At 42.9% G+C, this 22,853-nt stretch overlaps 1 protein-coding gene across 1 annotated transcript in view; it reads right to left on the bottom strand.

Moving 5' to 3' along the window:
* Window positions 1-22,653, bottom strand: part of LOC128695495 (uncharacterized) — a 458,740-nt gene extending 436,087 nt beyond the window's left edge. Inside the window, exon 1 of the mRNA XM_053786204.2 lies at window positions 21,068-22,653. Coding sequence (XP_053642179.2) covers window positions 21,068-22,160 — 1,093 coding nt within the window. The 5' untranslated portion in view covers window positions 22,161-22,653. The remainder of the gene's footprint in view (window positions 1-21,067) is intronic.
* Between the last annotated feature and the right edge of the window lie 200 nt (window positions 22,654-22,853).

The raw sequence follows: 22,853 nt of genomic DNA, 5'->3' as shown, positions 1-22,853 counted from the left end.
ATATTTCCATTGGTTTATATAAATTGGGTTCATTTATAATTAATAAAATTTGGGAAGAATTTAATGATACATTAAACAAGTAATAAATCTTAATTCTTGGGTAGAATATTAAGTGGGTTTCACAGAGTCGGGTGTCGTCACGCGTGTGAGGTGTTGCTTTGTTGTGGGATGTGATGGTAAGGTGTAGCATTGACCCTTCATATGCCTTCCTTTGATGCTTTATTTGTATAGTTCCTTGATAATATGAGAAGTCACTGCCTTCCAAGGATCTTCGGTGTCGTGGGAGCTTCTAGGCTAAATTTCATTCTCATTCCTGTTTGGTTTACTAGTCCACAAGCATCATATATATATTAATGTAACCACGAACGAATGGTATTGATCAATAACAACACTGCACTAGCCAAGGACTCGAACCCATGTTGTACTGGTCCGCCTCATGGTAAGCTAGAACGACATGATGCTTATGGACTAGTACACTAAACAGGGATGAGAATGAAAATTAGCCTAGAAGCTCCCACGACAACGAAGGTCCTCGGATGGCGATAAAACAGCTAGCTCTGCTGGCTGCACCATCTTATGTCTGCAGGATTGGGTGGTCCTGTGGGTTAAGGCGTCATGTAGTTCTGGTTCACCATGAAGCGTGCCAGTACAACATGGGTTCGAGTCCTTGGCTAGTGCAGTGTTGTTATTGATATATATATATATATATATATATATATATATATATATATATATATATATATATATAAAGAGAGAGAGAGAGAGAGAGTTACGCTGTTCCTAAGTAACATTAAAACTAATTTTCAGGAAATTTCGTTGTATTTTAAGGGTCGCACAAAAATGCGTCTCTCGCCGACAGAAGAGAAACTGAAGGAATTTTAATTTTTGTTCCTCTTTCGCATAGCATAGCTCCAATTTTCTCTGAAAGAATAATGACTGAATCAATAACCAGTTTTTAGTGCTTTGCTGAGCGCGAAACGAGTGAGCAATTATATGTGTATTGAATAGGAGGTACCACTCTATTTAGGTAAAGCAGCGTATTTGTCATGAATTCTTGGATGAGAAATCGTCGGCTTTAATCGACCTTCGCCAGCTCCTGGATTATGTATTCAACTGAAAAATCACTGAAACTGGGTGTTTTCCCCAGCTGATTTCTCCAACTAATTGTTGACATTGTCCTCATCGCCTCCAAGCCGTGTGGACGAGCTGCGCAGACGCTCCTGTTTGAGTTTGTTTTGCGCAGTTTACCTGATTGAGCTGCCCCTAGCGTTGGTTGGTGGAAACTTTATTTTCTCCAACATGGCGCTGAATAGCAGAAGAAGAATCAACACTGTCTGCATTGAGATGATCCGTGGTGCTGTCACAGGATCCAACATGGATTTATTATTACCAGCGATCATTCGCGATACCTATGGTATAGCAAATGAGGAGATATGTGGTGTCGCATTAAATGGAATGACAAGAATCTTCGTTAAGATGACGTCTGCACAAGTCTACGAGGCAGTGGTCGACAAGTATCAGGAGACCATCATACAGGTTAATACAGCTGTGTCGGTGAGACTTCATGATGTATCTCGACATTACACCTGGGTGAAAATCAGGAATGTGCCTTTTGAGGCGACTGATTTTGATATTACCAGTGAACTGCGTACTTATGGGACGGTTCACGTAGCCACAGCAGGGAGATGGGCAACTGGACCGTATGCAGGTGCGCTGGAAGGCGCGTATACAGTTAAAATGACTCTTCGGCACCCTATTCCTTCATATATTGTGTTGAAAGAATTAAGGACTCAAGTCTATGTAACGTATGCGGGGCAACAGCGTACGTGTCGGCTATGTGGGTCATATGACCACATCGCGGCGCAGTGTGAGAAACGAAGTGGGTACCCGGCACAACAGCAACGGCAACAGCAGCAACAGCAACAGCAGCAACAGCAGCAACAGCAGCCAGTGGACGAGGTTGGCGATGAGCGAGAACAGTCTCTTGCTACACCGCCCCAACAACGGTTGTCATGGAGTGAGGAGGTAGACAAAGAAAAGGAGCTTGAATCGCCAGTTGTAACGCTACAAGGAGAATCTCAGTCATTGGACATACATAAGGTTTTTGAGGAGAGACTACCTAATATGGGTGAAGAAGTGGCGGCGTCTTTGGTAAAGGCGTTGGATGACTTGTTAGAGGAATCGGTCCTAGATCAGGTGGAAGACCCAGGCTCAGTTCTGGGGAAGGCTGTGAATGATGGTATGGCAGAAGATGACGGTTTGTCGACGAGAGAGTCTACAGGATTGAAGGTGCATGCAGTAGAGGTGGAGGTGCATCAGGACGGTGCTTCTGATGTCAAAATGCAGGTGGAGGGCGGGACACGAAAGAGGACTGCAGCATCATCGGATTCTGATGATGTGCTAACTCCTGCCCAACGCCCTGGGAAAAAGTCTTGGGTGGAGGTACAGAAGAGAGGGAATGGTGAACCCAAGGATCAAGGGATTGCAAAGGTGATTCCCAACAAAGGGGGGAGGGACAGAGGTGTTGCAAAACGAACTGGGGTAAAGTCAATGCCGGGGACAAAAGGAAAACCCATTTGTTGAATTCAAGTGTTTTACTATAAATATTAACGGGTTGAGAGCTGAGAGGAAGCTTAAGTGGTTTAATGAGTATTTGGTGCGACTTGGTGTGGATGTGGTATTCTTACAGGAACATAATTTTAGGCCTGGTTATGAGTTGGATATGAGTGGTTATAATGTGTACATGGAACATGCGACACGTTTGAAAGGTGGGGCTGCCATTTTGGTAAAGGAAACTAGCCCGTTTATAGTGAGGCGTAGTGAAGGGGGGGAGGGGAGGGTAATTAGGGTGGATGGAACTTGGGGTAGGGTTCCCATTAGTTTAGTATGTGTATATGGTCCGGCTGAGGGTGACGTGAGTATTAAAACTAAATTTGTTCGGGACGTGCTGGTCTATTTTTTACGTGGTTTACCGAATGTTGCAATAATAGGCGGAGATTGGAATTGCGTGATACGTCGTAAAGATGTGGAGCCCAGAGGTGCGGGGTGTTGTTTGGGTATATTGGGGGATATATTGACCGGGGTGGGGTTAAAGGATGTGTGTGGGGGGGGAGGGATGGTAGAGCATACCTTCATTAAACGAGGTTATGCGGCGAGGTTGGACCGAATGTACGTGCCTTGTGTGGTTACTGTGCGGAGGGTGGATGTGATAGATGTGGTTTTTTCCGATCATAGAGGAGTGGTAATAGATGTGGATATTGAGGGTGTGCCTCGGAGGGGTCCATCATTTTGGAAATTGAATGTAAAGTTATTAAAGGAAGAGGATAGTCTTTTGTCTTTTGGACATATGTGGGATCGTTTAGTGGTAGAAGCACCAGGGGATGGTGCCATGGTTAATTGGTGGGAAACAATAGCAAAAAAACGTATTAAGGAATATTATATTAATCGAGGGAAGAGATATAATCAGTTACAATACGGTTTTCAAAAATATTTAGAGGGGCAGTTGAGCGAATGTTATGCACAAATTAATGCTAATTATCCTGTTATTGAAATTGAAAGTTTGAAGGAAAATATCCGGAATTTACAAAATGAGAGGTTTGATGGGGAAAGGCTTAGGGGAGGGATTGAGGAGGTTTTGTGGGGAGATCGGCCGTCGGCGTGTGTGTTGCGGAGTCAACACACACGTCGCAAGGCAATGGAGTTAATGGGGTTGAATGTTCAGGTAGGTATGCAAGGGTATAAAGTGGACCAGGTGTTGACGACGACTGAGGGTATGAGTGGGTATATTGATGCTTGGGTTAAGTTGAAAACGCAAAGTGTGGGAATAAGTGAAATAGCATTACAGTCAATTGGAAGGTTTGTGCAGTGTGAGTTGACAGAGCATGATCGATTCGTTTTGGAAGGGCCGATAACGGAGTGCGAGACATGGGTAGCTTTATCCGGGGCGCAATTAGGAAAGGCACCAGGAATTGATGGGTTGCCCAGTGACTTTTATCTCCAAAATTGGAGCGTTTTAAAAGAATTTTTGGTAAGATTATTCAATATCATTAAGCGGGATCGGGTTTTAGGGGCACAGCAGCGGATGGCTGTGGTCGTTTTAGTGCCTAAAGGTGAGCCATTAACAGTTAAAGACTATCGTGCTATTTCGTTATTGTGTGGTGATTATAAGATTTTTGCAAGAATTTTAGCTAACAGAATAAAAAAGGTCCTGGGTAAAGTGATCGATAAGGGACAATATGGGGTGCCGGGAAGGTCTATGTATGACGGGCATGGTTTGATTAGAAGTTTTATTGAAGAAAGAGTAAAATTGGGAGTGGGGGGGGTGTTGGCTATAGATTGGGAGGCGGCATATGATAGTGTAGAAAGGGAAGCGTTATGGAAGATTATGAGATGGCAGGGGTTTGGAGAGGAAATTATATCATGGGCCAAATTAATGTATCAAGATGCATCCTTGCGGGTGCAGGTAAATGGAAGGTTAGGAGAACAAATTCAGATGAGCAGGGGTCTACGTCAAGGTTGTCCCCTTTCACAAATATTTTTTGCGTGTTTACAGGATCCCTTTTATAGAGGAATTAGGGTCTTATTGGCAGCAAATGGGGTTGGTGACGAAAGGGGTGGGGGGGCTGGCATTGTTGGATATGTTGATGACACAACGATTTTAGTAAGTGGTAACAGGGATTTGCCTCGGGTGGAAAAGTTAGTAAATGTTTTTGAAAAGGCTTCTGGCATGTCAATTAATAAGGAGAAAACGAAGTATATGGATCTTGGAGATAGGTTAAGTGAGGAATGTGAAGTAGTTGAAAGGTGGAAAAAGGTGGACCAATTACTGATATGTGGGATCGTTTATGTAAGTGATATCAAGTTAGCACAACAAATAAATTCAGTGCGTATTGTAGATGGTGTACTGAAGCGCCTCAGTGGTTTACGAGCTGCACACTTAACTTTGCATCAAAGAGTAATTACAACGAATGTCCTATTATATAGTAAACTTTGGCATGTAGCAGCAATATATCCGATACTTCGTAGTGAGATACAAAGGTTACAAAAGCGCGTTTTTAGATTCATTTGGGGTACTGGAAGCGAATGGTTAGGTAGAGCGGTTGTCACACTCCCGGTTGGCCGTGGAGGGCTGGGTCTTATAGCTGTTGAAAAGAGGATTATGAGTGTGTATTTGAAACGTAGTTATAAGCGGGAGGGGGGGGCGAGGGAAGGCGGACTTCATAAGATACGTCAGGATATGCAACGGTGGTGGGTGGGTAGGGAGTTCATAATAGGTGAGGCAATGTTACGGGTCGTCATAAACATGAGCGATCCTTCACATATTAAATTGGGAAACCTTGATGGGGTGGAAGGTAAGGCAGTGGTAGCAGTGGTAGAAGGTGTTTATCCGATGTATGATTGGCGTAATATCTGGGGGCGTTTGAACAAATTACGTTTAAAACCTAAAGTACGAGAAGTAATGTATAGATTTTTACATGGGATCTTACCGTCTGGAATGGTTTTATTCCATAAGAGAATACGGGAGGATGGGATATGCAAGGCTTGTGGTGGATGGGAGACTGTTTTCCATATAGTGTATTTTTGCGAATGTATTGAACTAATAAGGGTTTGGTTGGGTAAGGTAATAAGGTTAGTGGGAGGGGGGGGTTTGCAGGTGTTGAGGGTTTTAAGCTTAGACATAGGTGGGGTGAATCAGATGGTAGAGAATGCGGTAGGGTATATAATTACAGATTATATTTATATGTCTTGGGCTATGAGAGGAGCGAACGTGTGTGAAAGAATTAATGCATTAACAGCAACTTTTTATAGGACAAAGTGTAGGAATAAGGAGGTGTATGGGGGGAGATGGGAGAGGGATTTAAGTGAGGGTTATAGGAATTTCACTTTACGGGATTTACGGGAGTTGAAAGGCAGGTAAGGGGGATGAAATGGGCTGGTTTCCTAGAATGGGCGGTAGCGTGACGAGTTTGTTTGATGAATGTTATATGAGGTATGTCTGGGGTGCAATTTTAACATTATTTGTTCCGAGTGTGTCAAGTACAATACAGTTATATTTGGAATTATCGACTTATAACTATGTATGTGTGTATATATATGCATGTGTTGTATGTGTGTGTGTATTTGTGTATGTATGTGTGTGTGTATGTATGTATGTATATATGTATGTGTATGTATGTATATATATGTATATGTATATATATATGTATGTGTATGTATATGTATGTATTGTATGTATGTATGTTTACTTTCTTGTATATACCATTAATGGTTTTTCTCATGAACATTTTCAATGATATACAATACATATTTTCTATGAGCATTTATGATTTTGATACAATGTGTAAATGTCAAAATGGCTTTTTATGTTCCAGTTTAATTTACAATTGTATTTTTGTAAGCACAATTGATTTGGTGCCAATAGAAGTATGTAGTTTAAGAGTTTTACGAACCCTTGAAGTTGTAAGAATTGGATGAAGTTATTCATGGTTGAGTTGACGTAATATTATAACTGACGTTGTAAGTGATTGTGTTCAATTAGACAACATACTTTATATACTTATTTATATGTATGTACATGTATGTAAATTGAAGTCTGATTTTAAAGGTGAAGAGTGGGTTTTCCTTTTTTTTTTTTTTTTTTTTTTTTTTTTTTTTTTTTTTTTTTTCCTCTTTATGGTAATACAAGGTTGTATCATGTACACCAACAAATATGGTTAGGGGTATGTGGTAAAATTTTCGTGTTGATTAGACATTTATAATACAGATGAAATACTAGGCTTAGGTTAGGGTAAATTTATGATAATTGTGGAATGTTCTTTGATTCAAACTGCTCTTTATTATACTTGTATTTTATTATTCTAGTGTGAATTAAGAGCAAGGATGATTAATTTGAGGAAGAGTTAATATAGGTTTGCATGTTTTTGCGAAAAGTTAACTTATCCACATGTAGCTAGTATAGGACAATTTTAAGCTTCGGTATCTGATTTTATATGTAGGTAATAGTGGTCATATTTGTTATATTGTAATGTTATTCGTTAATGTTTCAATATCTAATGTAACGTTTTTTCAGTTATTTGTTCATATATTGTCATCTTTAGGGTTTTTCCTTTTGTCTATTGTTGGTTTTAAATAAAATATAAAAAAAAAAAAAACTAATTGTTGATAAAACGTTAATATAAATTCTTAACTGTGAGTGCACTGCACTTGGGCTACTATCTCCTAAGAGTTATTATCTCGACAGCTGGTACACATCTAGACCAGCATACCCTTCATATTGTAGTGGCTCCGCCTTACTGCCTCAATTCTTAGTACATAATCCCTTTCAACGACTGCAACGTGGGCGAGACATTCAGAGACCTCAAAGCATATTTCAGAACACCAATATGCAAGTAGAATGGACGATTTGAGGAATGCCTATGTTCTACACCGAAGCTTCCACAACCATTTAATCAACTACAGAGACGCAAGACACATCGCCTGGGAAGAAAATACTCAGTACCGCAGGATCTTGGAATCATTATTATTCTCTAATGAGTTATTGTGATATTATAAGTAATTGTTTTAAAGATTCATAGTGATTTATAGATTGGATATATAATATTACCCTGACATGAGACCAAAAAATAAAATACTATGTTAGTCTAGGTTTCCCTCGTACTACCAATGAGGGGTAATGGTAAATTGGTCAGCCGGCCAACCAGCAGCCTCCATCGACGTGACCACTCAGCACAGGAAATTTGGGTGCCAACGTAAACACGACGCGGTCACCTGTTTCGTTCATGGAATCCTACGCGCTTGCTAACGTAAACACAGCGTAGTCAGCTGTTTTCATTCATGGATTCCTGTGCTCTCTCTATGTACATATGATGTGTTTGTAGAGAAAATATTAACGAGAGATTGTGCAATGTCACAGATCTGAGTGAGAGGGGTGGGGGGAAGGGACAAGGGATGAAGAAAATGCGATATTCTTGGAAGGAATTGTGACATTCATAAATATTATATATTGATTTAATTTGTTTTTATTTTGCTTTTGACACTTTAAGCTTTGTTTTTTAACAATATAGTAAAAATTAACAAGCAATAAAATCAAATATAAACAATTACTAAACTACTACTACTGCAACAGCAACTACCACTGCTACTGATACTACTAACACTACTACTGATGCTGCTGCTGCTGTAGCTGCTTTTGCTGTTGCTGTTTCTGCTACTACTACTACTATTACTACTACTACTACTTCTACTATTACTATTACTACAAAAAATAAAAATAAATAATAATAATAATAATAATAATAATAATAATAATAATAATAATAATAATAATAATAATAATAAAAAGAACATAACATAAGAAAGAAGGAACATTGCAGCAAGCCTACTGGCCCATGCGAGGCAGGTCCAAGTGTCCTACGGGCTTAAGCCAATGCCCACACCTAGTTAGGTCAGGTCACATTCACTTAAGGAAGGAGCACGGCATCTGACCTAGTAGCACAAGCTAGCCACCCCGCACCCACTCATGTATTTAGCCAACCTATTTTTAAAACTGCACAACGTTTTAGCCTCTATAACTGTACTGGGGAGTTTGTTCCACTCATCCACAACTTTATTACCAAACCAGTGCTTTCCTATATTCTTCCTGAATCTGAATTTTTCCAACTTGAAACCATTGCTGCGAGTCCTGTCTTGGATAGATATTTTTAGTACGCTATTTACATCCCCTTTATTTATTCCTGCTTTCAGTTTATACACCTCAAACATATCCCCCCTAATTCTACGCCTTTCCAGAGAGTACAGGTTCAGGGCCCTCAGTCTATCCTCATAGGGAAGATTTCTGATACATGAGATCAACTTTGTCATCCTCCTTTGTACGTTTTCCAGAGCATTTATATCCATTCTGTAATACGGTGACCAAAACTGTGAAGCATAATCTAGGTGAGGCCTAACCAAGGATATATAGAGTTGAAGAACAACCTGAGTACTCCTATCATTTATGTTTCTTCACATAAAGCCAAGGATTCTGTTCGCTTTATTGAGAACACTTATGCACTGTTGTCTTGATTTTAGATTACTACTAAACATAACGCCCAGTTCTTTTTCGCAATCAGTAACATTAAGATCTACATTATTTAGTTTATATGTCGCATGGTTATTTTCCTGTCCAATGTTTAGAACTCTGCATTTGTCTATATTAAACTGCATCTGCCACTTGTCCGACCACTGCATCAGTCTATTCAAATCTTCATAGAGTGATCTAATGTCCTCGTCAGAATAAATTCGACGGCCTATTTTGGTGTCATCAGCAAACTTGCTTATTTCGCTATTTATTCCCTCATCTATGTCGTTTATGTAGATCGTGAACAACAAGGGGCCCAACCCTGACCCCCCGTGGAACACCGCTCATGATGCTTCCCCACTCTGATTTCTCGCCATTTATGCAAGCTCTCTGCTGCCTATTTGTTAGCCATGCCTCTATCCAGGAAAAAATTTCTCCTCCTATTCCGTGTGCCTTAATTTTCCTCAATAGTCTCTGATGTGGGACTCTATCAAAAACCTTACTGAAGTCCATATACACAATATTATATTAATTACCATGATCTACCTCCTCAAATACCTTAGTGAAAAAAGTTAATAAATTCGTAAGGCATGAATGCCCTATTGTAAAACATTGCTGAGATTCTTTGATCAATTTATGCTTTTCAAGATGGCTGCTAATTGCCTCGGCAATTATTGATTCCATAAATTTTCCCACTTGGGAGGTTAGGCTTATTGGTCAATAGTTCGAAGCTAAAGACCTGTAATGTGCTTTGAAAATAGGTATCACATTTGCCATTTTCCACTTTTCTAGCACTATGCCAGTTTGTGGTGTTATGATAAATGGTTTAAAAAAACGACAAGTTGAAGACCGAGACACTTTTGCAAAATATGGGAATCTTTATGAGGAAACGTTTCGCCACACAGTGGCTTCATCAGTCCATACAAAGGAGAATAATGTAAGGAGAGGAGGAGTTTGAGTTCGATGTTTGAAGATTCACATATGTTGCATAAGTGTTTCAATCTTCAACTTGTCGGTTTTTAAACCATTTATCACATCTGTCAGACACTACAACATCATGGGATCTTGATACAAAGAATTCTTCAAAACTTGTCCAATCTTTGGACGAAGACCTACTTAGACTAGTGGACGTTTCCACTATGACCCCGCCTCCTCCTGCTTCGCCTCACATGACTACAGTATATAAGCCACTGCTACGAGCCTGTGCTATACGTATTAGACAAGCAGTATCAGTCATCAGTATTGTCCACTCCACCAGCACTCCACTTAATTGGTACGAGACAGACACATGGCTTCTGCCGAAAGGAAGAGGTCACGATGTTCCAGGGACACGACTGAGGACTCGGATTTGGAAATGCGGGGCGCAAACCTAGCGAAGAAGTTGCGAGATCACTCCTTGTCATCAGAGGAAGAGGAAGAGTCTGCAGACCTGACAGCTCCGACCATGCAGCCAGCGAATACGGAAGGATGGATCAATGTGAACAACAGTAAGACACAGTCCGTCCAAGGAGCAGGCATACCAGCTCAACCCATCTTGCAGATTCAAGGTAAAGTCTTACTGGGAACACAGAACCCACTATGGGGTGGTTACACACCTGGAATCATGGCACAAATTGAGGTTCAAGATATTGTTCAAATCGGCAGAAGATCACCAAGGATGTAGTGATGCGGTACCCGCTAATGATGCCAATCGAGGCAATAGCAGCTCACCCCAGTGTGGTGTCAGCTCATCGTCTCAAGGCAAAGACGGCAGACAACGCACCAACCCAGCAGGTCCTCATTCATCATGTAGGACCGCTGCCATCCCAGCTGGACCTCGGTTCTTGGGGCAGGTACGATGTCAGGACCTTCACGGAAGAACTAGTTCGGTGTTTCAAGTGCCAGCGTTACGGACACCTGGGTACACTCTGTCCCAACAGAGGAATCTGCGGTGTCTGTAGCCAGCGCCACCCTACCGAGGACTGCATCACCAAGTTAAAGAATGCATCACCACCCACTCCACGATGCCCGAATTGCAGGCAGAAACACCGTGCTTGGAACCCTCGATGCTCCGAGAGGCTCGCTAGAATTCAGGATTCCTGGAAGATGCCACCAACGAGGCAGCAGACGATGGGTGCAGAGAATCCTGCCATACTGCAGAACTCTCATCAGGCCACCCAACTTAATGCGGAGGAATTTCCGACCCTTGAAGCCTCAACCAGGCGTCATGGACAGGAGCCTCCTGCCCTCCTACCTCAATGAAAAAACAAAAGCATAAGGAACAAGCGGCACCAACAAGAAACATCTGGGCAATGCAATCAGCAGAAAGCACTACACGAGCCCCAACTGGCCATAACACGGCAACGCAGGCACTCCTTGCCCGTCACAGCCACTATGCAGGTTTCCCTGGCTATGCCTGCGCCTCACCAGCAGATGCTGGCTATCCAACATGGCACACAGCAACAGGCCACGGTGTGAACAGTGAAGAAATACAACCCTCAGCAGTCCCCACAGATCGCAACAGCCCAGATAATATCCACTGCCTCAAACCCACCGACAACACAGGCCCTCAACAGGGAGGATCTCTTAACACTTATCAAGGCATTCACAGATATTATTTGCAACACAATCAACTCAACGGAACAACGGAGCATGTTCCGGCAGATGGTCAGCACACTCCTGAGGATGTGCTTACTGACCGAGGAGGAGACGGTGCATGCCATGAATCTGTAGATTCTCAGAGCGGACAGAGCCCTGTTCCCAGCTCACGAAACAGCTGAGATGGAGTAACCTTAGTACCAAATCACAGCTTGAGCAGTATATACTGGAACGATGAAGAATCAATTCTCCTTCGGGAGCCAGAGACGGGTCATCTCAAAATTAAGACCCGTGCCAGTACCCTGGTCTTGGTGAACATTATATATATACAATACACATACCTGTGCTATGCTTTCTACAACATTGATGGACTGAACACATCGACTCCAGGGTTCCTGCTTTGCATAAGACTGATGAAGCCACTTTGTGGCGAAACATTTCTTCAATAAAGATTCCCATATGTTGCATAAGTGTCTCAATTCTCCAACTCCAGGAGGATTTGGACAAATTAATGTCTTGGTCTGAAAAATGGCAGATGAAGTTCAATGTGGATAAGTGTAAGGTAATAGTCCTTGGTAATGAAAATAACCCTCGAAGCTATAATCTATGTGAAGTAGAGCTTGATCATACAGAATGTGAAAAAGACTTGGGAGTCATGGTAAGCAGAAATCTAAAGCCAAGACAGCAGTGCCTAAGTGTGTGCAACGAGGCTAACAGATTACTAGGATTTATTTCAAGAAGTATAAGTAACAGAAGTCCAAAAGTTATTTTACAGCTCTATACATCACTAGTGAGACCTCATTTAGATTATGCTGCTCAGTTTTGGTCTCCTTACTACAGGATGGATATAGACTCATTGGAGAACATACAGAGAAGAATGACTAAAATGATTTACTGTATAAGGAATTTCCCGCATGAAGATAGACTTAGAGCCTTGACTCTCCACTCTCTGGAGAGACGTAGAATGAGGGGAGATATCATCGACGTGTATAAGCGGATGATGGTGATAAACAAAGGTGATATTAATAAAGTACTGAGGGTGTCGAACCAGGTAAGAACCAGAAATAATGGATTTAAGTTAGATAAATTTAGATTTAGAAAGGACATAGGTAAGTTGTGGATGTGTGGAACGGTCTTCTGAGTGGGGTGATCGAGGCTAGGACCTTGGACAGCTTTAAAAAGCAATTGGACAAATATATAAGTGGGAGGGGCTGGGTTTGATTAGTGTCGTGGGTATGGGAGTAAATTCTTGGGTAGTTTAGGGTAGGGGTGGTTTTGACAAGGACTTGCCTTGTATGGGCCAGTACGCCTTCTGCAGTGTTAATCCATTCTTATGTTCTTAAGTTCTCTCTTGGAGAGATATCCTCAAGACCTTATTTACATCCCCTTTATTAATACCCATCTTCCACTTGTACACTTCGATCATGTCTCCCCTCATTCTCTGTCTTACAAGTGAATGTAATTTAAGGGACTTGAATCATTCTTCATACTGAAGATTTCTAATGCTAAGAATTAATTTTGTCATTCTTCGCTGAATGTTTTCTAACGAATTTACATCCATTCTGGAATATGGAGACCAGAACTGAGCTGCGTAATCTAGGTGAAGCCTTACTAATGATGTATAAAGCTGCAGTATAACCTCTGGACTTCTGTTGCTTATACTTCTTAATATAAATCCCAGTAATCTCTTTGCCTAATTACGTACGCTAAGGCATTGCTGTCTTGGTTTAAGGTTGCTGCTTACCATAACCCCCAAGTCCTTTTAGCAATCCGTACGGCTAAGTTCTACGTTATTTAACTTATAAGTGTTAAGGTTATGGACACTCCCGAGCTTCAGAACCTTGCATTAAACTGCATCTGCCACTTTTCTGACCACGAATTGAGTTTGTCTAAATCCTCCTGAAGTTTTGTGACATCTAAGTTTGAATCAATTATCCTACCTATCTTCGTGTCATCGGCGAATTTGCTCATATCACTAGCAATTCCCTCATCAAGGTCATTGATATATATTATAAACAACAACGGGCCCAAGACCGATCCCTGCAGAACGTCACTGCTTACGGATCCCCACAAGAATTAGCCCCCTTGATGGACACTCTCTGCTTCCTATTGGTGAGCCATGACAGCACTATTTCCCCATTGCCATGAGCAGCCATTTTCTTTAACAATCTCTGGTGCAGTATTCTATCAAAAGCCTTACTAAAATCCAAAGAAACAGTATCGAATTCTTTATCATGATCAATGGTCTCAAAAGCTTTACTGAAGAAAGTTAATAAATTAGGCAAGAACGGCCCCCTGGTGAATCCCTGTCGAGTATCAAATTATGCCTATGGAGATGGCTTCTTATATTATTAGCTGTAATTGACTCTATTAATTTGCCTACAATTGATGTTAGGCTTATTGGGTGGTAATTTGACGGCAACGACTTGTCTCCTGCTTTCAAAATAGGAATTACATTAGCCATCTTACACATATCAGACACTACACCTATTTAAAGAGATAAATTAAAAATATTAGTTAAATGTTCACAGAGTTCCATTTCTGCATTCCTTAAGAACCCTTGAAAAAAGTTGATCAGGACCGGGCGATTTATTTGGCTTCAAACGGTCTATCTGTTTGATGACCATTTTGCTAGTAACTGAGATATTACATAATTTATCTTCTTCAGGCCCACTAAAAAACCTAATTATTGTGATATTATTAGTGTCTTGCTGAGAGAAAACCGAGAGAGAAAATAATTATTAAAAATAGAGCACATTTCATTCTTTTTGTCAGCAGGATACCCATAGTTATTTTTAAGGGGACTTATCTCTAACTTTTGTTTTATAAACCTGGAAAAAACTTTTAGGGTTAGTTTTCTAATATCTAGCAACTTTAATTTCATAGTCCCGTTTAGCTTTTCTTATCCCCTTTTTAACGTCCCTCTTAATGTCAACATACTGATTCATAAGATGACCCTCACCTCTTTTGATGAACCTATAAACTCCTTGTTTCTGCCCATTATTCATGCATTTTGGGTCATTTCTATTCGATCTAATTTCTTTATATGGGATAAATGTTCTTTGGACAGCATGTATAGTGTTCGGAAAGCTGTCATATTCATAGCTCTCTTTGTTACCCCAGTCCACAGATAAGTGTTCTCTAAGCTCATCGTAATCAGCTAAGCGAAAATCTGGGACCGTTACTGAGTTATCCCTACTATCATACTTCCATTCAATGCTGAAGGTAATTGATTTGTGGTCGCTTGCGCCGAGTTCCTCTGTAATTTCTAAATTATTAACAAGGGTTTCCTTGTTTGCCAGAACCAAGTCAAGCAGGTTATTTCCCCTTGTAGGTTCTGTCACAAACTGCTTCAAAAAGCAATCCTGAACTGCTTCTAAGAAGTCGTTAGATTCTAAATTCCCAGTCAAAAAATTCCAATCAATCTGACTAAAGTTGAAGTCCCCTAGAATTACTGCATTATCGTGCCTTGTGGCCTTAACAATTTCCTCCCATAGTAGTCTCCCTTGGTCCCTATCTAAGTTTGAGGGACGGTATACCACACCTAAAATAAATTTTTTATGCCCCTCTGAAAATTCCATCCAGACAGACTCTGTATGTGTTATTTCAGACTTTATATCCGTTTTTATGCAACAGTTCAAGCGATCTCGGACATACATTGCCACCCCACCCCCCTTCCCGATACTTCTGTCTACTTGGAGCAATTTAAAACCCTATATGTGACATTCAGCAGGCATGTCCCGATTTTTCGTATTGAACCACGTCTCAGTTATGGCAAATAGATCAATGTTAGCTGCACTAGCAACTAACCTCAACTCATCATCTTATTCCTAGCACTATGGCAATTTGTGTAATATATATTTAAAGACCTTCCTTTCTCTTTACCCTTCCTGTTCCTTTCTGTTTTTCCACTATACCTATTTCTGTTCTTGTTATTGTTTAGATTTATGATATCAAGGACAAAATCCATATTTCGACACTCATTATTTTTCATTTCTAAACCCATACCTCTAATTAATCCTAGTTTAAAGTCCTAACAACACCCTCAACTGAGCTAGCAAGAAAACCCACACCTGCCCTGGATAAGTGAACCCCATCCCTGGCATACATGTCATTTCGGCCATAGAAGTTGTCCCAGTTGTCAATGAATGGTACCGCATTATCCTTACAGTGTTTGTCCAGCCAACAATTAATACCAATTTCCCTGGACAAACATTCATTTCCAACACCCCTTCTTGGCAAAATGCCACATATAACAGGGCACATCCCCCCCTTCTTCTCAATTATGTCTATTTCTGTCCTGTACCTTCTAACTATACTTGCCTACATCATTGCCTTCAGCACTGAGGCAGATAATAGGATTGATCCCATTACCGTTCATGATGTTGTCAAGCCGGCTAACAATATCCTCCATTCCTGCCCCAGGAAAGCAAACCCTCTGTCTCCTACTCCTATCCTTCAAGCAGAAGGCCCTATCCATATACCTAGCCTGGCTATCCCCAACAACAACAATGTTTTTACCTTCCTTGGTGTCGTTTGTCGTGACGTTCCCAGTAGTTGACTCACATTCATCGGGTAGCATGGAGAATGCTTTCGATGTTTCCACAACAGTTTCCACAGCAGTCTGTTTCTTCATTGTTTCTACCTCTCCATTCGTCTTCTTGATCTTCAACTTTGTTCCATGCTGTCCAGTCACTGCCCAGGTTCCCTTCTTGACCTGAGGACTCACAACAGGAGGACTACTACGAATCCTCTTGTTTTCCTCCATCAATTGCCATATGTCAAGCTTCGCTACCCTCAATTCCTCCTTAAGATGCTGGTACAGTTGCTCAATGGAGGACATCTTGGTTCAGTCCACAGGGAGTACACTAGACACTAGACACATCCTCACTGAGCTATCTACAGGTCACCACTGAGCTATGTACAGGTCACCACTGAGTATGTACAGGTCACCACTGAAGACTTTGGTACACTTGCAACATCTGGGCATCTTTACTGTAAACGTTTTGTCATCCAGTGACTATATTAATGCAGATGATTACCTCATCTTTTGTATGTAGTTTCCCTGTCCTCCAATTATGTCCTTGAATTTGTATCGATAAAGCCACTGTATGGGGAAATGTCTACAGTAAAGATACCCAGATGTTGCACATGAGTCTAATTTTTCATTTTGTGGGTACTGTATAATATACATGTACAACACCGGCAATATTACCAATAACATGTTATATAAAACACATGTTATATTAAAAAAGAGCTTTACCAAGCAGTTTTGGCTTGTGTTGAAAACAGTATAAAATACCATGGAGCTGAACTCTTCTCCAGGCTGAGGGACTGACCACCTCTAATACTTTTTCTCCAAGGTTGATAGACTGATTACATCATATTTATTTCAATACTACACCTGCTCCCTCTGTATTTGACTATAGAAGCCTACTGTGTAGGTGAAACGTTTCATCAGTAAAGATACCTAAGTGTTGCACATGTGTCTTAATCTTCAGTTTTGGCTTGACAAAGCTCCTGGAGAGCGAAACGTTGCCACAATAAAATGTTACATCAGTTGCACTTATGTCCTTTTACCTAACATATTGTCGGTAATTCTACCAACATTAATACAATATCTCATAAGTTTTATCATAGGATCTTATTAGATTCATCCCCCCTCCCCCCCTCCCCCGCCCTCCCCGCCTGCTAGATTTAGGTTTCCTTCTTATCCGAAAAACTTTTATTGTTGGAAAGGACAACACACACCTGCTTATTAATCAGTGTGATTCATACTTGTCTTTCAGGTTTACCTGACACAGCGAGAGTTGTAAATTCCGGCCCAATATTGATTTCGCTTTTATTTATTAACACCTCAAGCAATTTGCTTCAGGGTTACTGGATATACTGTGTCGGTATTTTATCATGTGACAAATGGAATATAATACCGATAAGTTGGGAAACAATAGGAATCTTTATTAACGAAACGTGTCGCCTGCGCTGCAGGCTTCATCAGTCGATTACAGAAACATCAGCACAGGTAATATAAACACATATGCAGTATAATGTGATCCTTTATTGACAACGTTTCACCCACACAGTGGGCTTTTTCAAGTCAAGTGTGTGACTTGAAAAAGCCCACTGTGTGGGTGAAACGTTGTCAATAAAGGATCACATTATACTGCATATGTGTTTATATTTCCACTGTGTCGGTATTTGATACCATTTATTTCCATCAGCACAGGTAAGAGACGAAATGAAGAGGTAGTTGATGCAATCAGTCCATCACCTTTAGAACAAGATAATTCGTCTCTTAGCCCAGTGCAAGTGTCCAGAGGCTTATGTACTGGACAGTGAGGTGTAGCAGCTTGAAGATGAGGTCACGGGTCAGGCCACACATTCCACCGCTGACCTTGCTACTGGCAAGACAATGTTGCTCTACTCTCCAGAAGTCTCCCTTCGATCCCCGCTGAGGAGGAGAATAAATATTATACAAGCGCTATCTCCTTTCTCATAATCCTGTCGCATCGTGTGAAAATCAAGCCTGTGAATAGAGTAAGCAATGACTCCTCGAAGCTAGCTTTAGTTACCGCCGTTAGGACCTGCCTGCAGGTCAAGTTTAGGGCAATCCACTCTCTGAAGGACTCCTTTATTGTCGTCTGTACAGACGACACTGAAGCATCAAAAGACTGGACATGAGCGTCACCTCTCTCTCTCTCTGCTGAAGCAATGAAGACATATATCGAGGAACAAAACACCTGGACCTCGGTAGATAGCATCTTCAAGAATTCTAACGCCTCATCTATGCCAAAGATCAGATTCTCAGATATCTCTATGGCTGCCCAAGCTCTCCTTGACGGTCTGGCCATCTCATATTACCACATTCACCCAAGTCATATAGAACCAGAACGTTTCACACACATCTCCCACTGCTGGACCTGATACTCCTATAATCACACCACCAAGGACTGCCCCATCAAGGTTAAGAATTTTTGTTCATAATGTGGGAATGATAGACACGAATTCAGATCCTGCACCATCACTACGGCTCCAACATGTCTTAACTGCAAGGGTAATCATCATACCCTTTCAGCTAAGTGCCCACTCAGGAAAGAAATCATATCGAAGAAAACTAAAGATATGAAGAACATCTCCAATTCACCGACATACGCTGCAATAACCAAACTACAAGCCAACACCACGAAGATTCTACATGCCACTCTACAGACACCTTCGCCCAGCAACTCCTTCTTTCCACTCCCGGACGGGGCTCCCTCCAAGGTGCTGTACGGCATGGTGTATGCACACCTTGTCAACGCAGCAAACGCCGACACTTTCAACACCACTGTTAGCGAACTATTCCGTCTGAACAACTTGCCTGCCTTCAATTTTCCGGACTCCACACCTTCAGCCGACATCCTCAAGATCCTTCCCAACGTCGTAAACTTTAGTGTACCTGCAGATCTGTCTCCTGCCCAAGCAACTGCTCCTGTAACTTCTATAACCACTTCCACCACTGACAACAGTGATCCTGCTGCCTCAACCACCTTTTCCCACGTCTCCCAACCTGCTGTTACACCACCATTGCACCTCTCCACTTTTCCTGTCGACCCTCAGTCACCTGGTAACACCAGGTGACTGAGGGAGGGAAGTGTTGGTGGAGGGAGGGGTTTGTTGGTGGTGGAGGGATGGGTGTGGTGGTGGATGGAGGGGTGTCGTGGTGGAGGGAAGGGTGTGGTGGTGGTGGAAGGATGGGTCTGGAGGTGGAAGGAGGGGTGTGGTGGTGGAGGGAGGAGTGTAGCGGTGAAAAGAGGGGTGTGGTGATGGTGGAGGAAGTGGTGTGGTGGTGGTGGTGGAGGAAGTGGTGTGGTGGTGGAGGGAGGGGTGTGGTGTTGGTGGAGGGAGGGGTGGTGGTAGTGACGAGAGGGGTGTGGTTGTGGAGAGAGGGGTGTTGTGATGGAGGAAGGGGTGTGGTGGTAGAGGAATGGATGTGGTCGTGAAGGGAGCGGTTTCGTGGTGGAGGGGTCTACCTGCCTGGAGTCTACCTGGAGGTTATTCAGGGGATCAACGCCCCCGCGGCCCGGTGCATGTCCAGGCCTCCCGGTAGATCAGGGCCTGATCATCCAGGCTGTTACTGTGAGGTGGCGGAGGGTGGGATGTGGTGTTGGAGGGAGAGGTGTGGTGGTGGTGGAGGGAGGGGTATCGTAGTGGTGGAGGGGTGTGGAGGTGGAAGAGGTGGGTGGTTGTGGAGGGAGGGATGTGGTGGTTCATGAAGGGAGGGGTTTGTTGGTGGTGGACTGATGAGTGTGGTGGTGGGAGCGATGTTGTTAAGGAGGGAGGGGTTTGGTGGTGGTGGAGGAAAGGATGTGTAGGAGGAAGGAGAGAAGTGGTAGTGGAGGGAGGGGTGTGGTGGTGGAGGGAGGGGGTATGAAGGTGTTGGAGAGAGGAACGTGGTGGTGGTGGAGGGAGGGGTGTGGTGGTGGTGGAGGGAGGAGTGTGGTGGTGGTGGAGGGAGGGGTGTGGTGGTGGTGGAGGGAGGGGTGTGGTGGTGGTGGAGGGAGGGGTGTGGTGGTGGTGGAGGGAGAGGTGTGGTGGTGGAGGGAGGGATATGATTTTGGAGAGAGGGGTGTGGTGGTAGAGAGAGGGATGTGGTTGTGGAGGGAGGGGTGTTGTGGTGTAGGGAGGAGTGTGTTGGTGAAAGGAGGAGTGTGGTTGTGGAGCAAGGGTTGGATGTAGTGGTGGACTGAGGGTTATGGTGGCGGAGAAAGGGTGTGGTTGTGTAGGGTGTTTTATGGTGGAGTAGAGTGAAGGAAAACAGAGAGTAGCGACGGTAGTGTCTGGTGTGGTTGAGAAGTGTGGGGGAGGTGACTAATGGTGGAATTTTATTGTTCAGAGTGGGGGCGGTTAAGAAGATGAGGGAAGGAGATTGGAAATTTTTGGAGGATTGATTGTAATTTTTGAGGACAACTTAGGATGAGGAAGGGTTGAGTCAGGTGGTGTTGGGTAGTAGGTGGAGTGTAGTGGAGGATGTTGGTGGGTGGTGAGGGGTGTGGTGTGGGGAAGAGCGGGGTGTTCTGGAGGAAGGTAAGGCGCGATGGTGAAGATATAAGAGTGGTGGAGGTGGGTGTGGTGTCTCGTGTCAGTCAGACATCATCAGGGAGACCTAAACAGGTGCCTAAGGCTATAACAGTTTTTCTTCACACATATGTTGGCTGAATCTGGAACTGGATGGAGAAGACAGGAAGTGCCACTACCTCTTAGAACTTCAGGAATTCGTATGACCCTGAAAGCACTACACCAGAAGCATTACTCTGCTATTGTTACTATAGTAAAACACTAGTAGGTAATCATAAATATAAATTTACAAATAAATAATTACAGTTACGCAATCATGAATTGACAAACACATGGATAATCACACGTTCACTTTCTGAAACAGTCATTACTACTCACGTTTGAGCTTGTATGCTGCTGCAGCGGTGGTGGACAGGAGGAGCACCATTACAGCTGACACTATTCTCGCCACCGTCTCCCTCAGTTTGCTGTTTCTTGTCTTATCCAGTGTCGACTTCAACCTATGGGTCGATGTAAAAGTAGACGCCGACGCCTTGAGGTTGACCTCTCTTTCCCTCGATTGGAGCGGAGGAGGACGTGAGGTAGGTGACCTGTCTCCAACTCTATCTCTCGAAGGACGAAGCTCAAGTGGGGTCGATGTCTTGAAATCGACCCTTCTGCCTCTCGAAGACAGCACTAAAGTCGAAGCCAGTGCTTTGACATTGATCTCCGAGTCCTTCGACGGACATTGTCTTCCATGTGAGGTCACTTGGTGGCAACTGGTTGCTTTGTAATCCCGTGTGTTTGAGGGATAACCTAAGGATACTGAAGGGGTTTCTGAAGAGGACGAAGATGAAATGGTAGAGGGAGCAGACTGAAGTGCTGCAAGTACAGCGTGAGATGAAGCAGCAAGTACGCGGAAAGATAAAACAAGAGGAAGTGCAGGAGGCGAGAGAGAGAAAGGCAGAGGCAGGGAGATGAAAGGTGCAGTAGGGATAGGCGTAGGTGTGGCCTCACCGCTGGGTGAAACTTGGATGAGACCAATGTATGGCGCAGCAGTGGGATCAGTGGGCGGCGGGGATGGGGCAGAAGGAAAGAGAGATAAGGGTTGGAGTCTAACTGTAAGGGAAAGAGAGGGGGAGAGACACACACATGATGATAGGCCTCCACAAGATGTCCATTTATCAAGGACTGTGGAATTAAACAGTGGAATATTAAGGCCCCTATCAGCACACGGCTGAATCGTCCTGCGAGTGAACTCGGAATCCACAGGTGATCCTGACTGAGCACTACACAGGCACACTGGGAGCACATGGCAGTGAGCACAGCGCCAGGCATGACCTACACCACACACGTCACCCTGTACATAGCACGGTGCATGACCCGAGCACGTCACGTCATGGAGACTTCCTGCATTGCGAGAATACCAACACCAGCAGCAGTTAACCTTCTCAAGCTGTTCCAGAAGACGTGGTGCACTGATCTCCAACATTAATGTTCAATATTGTGTTCATAGCCACCTCGTTCATCTTAGGGCTCTCCTCTCATTGGATCAAGTCATTTTAGAGGCGGGTCTTACCGCTGGCAAACTTGCCATGTCAAGATTCATCAGGAGAGCCTCGGAGGGGTACTCACTCGTACATTACCGCCTTGGTTCAGCGCACAAGATAGGGTGACCAACACTGTAGTGCTCAACCCAGGTGAGACCTTCAAAAATTGAAATACCAGAACTACCTCAAGAGCGGTCTTCGCATCTTATTCGTGGACACCATAGATCATCCTACATGTCTTTGCCCTGAAAAAAGAAAGAAAAATAAAGTTTTACCATACTGTAAAACATTTTAAATATATACACATGAACTTCATATCACCCTTATAACTGCGCCATGATAATGCTGAATGAGTTCAAAACTCGCAGCCGCTGCTGTGAACCCAGAGCGAAAATAGTCGAATACAAAACAAGAATAAATCAGCATTTTAAAATTCTATGCATATTTAACTAGGAAACAACGTGTGTTCTCATTTTATGTTCGCAGGTCTCAAAGAGATGTTAAGTATCCATACGAATTCATTTACATACAAATAGTGTCAGCAAAACAAAGTATGCATTCTCATTTGAAATTCCAAGCAGTAAACAAAAATATATTCATGACCAAAGGTGGCCACTAAACCATTAAAAAAAACA

This window comes from Cherax quadricarinatus, chromosome 2 (assembly GCF_038502225.1).
Source record: "Cherax quadricarinatus isolate ZL_2023a chromosome 2, ASM3850222v1, whole genome shotgun sequence".
NCBI classification, from domain to species: domain Eukaryota; kingdom Metazoa; phylum Arthropoda; class Malacostraca; order Decapoda; family Parastacidae; genus Cherax; species Cherax quadricarinatus.
This window is presented reverse-complemented; position numbering and strand designations above follow the sequence as displayed.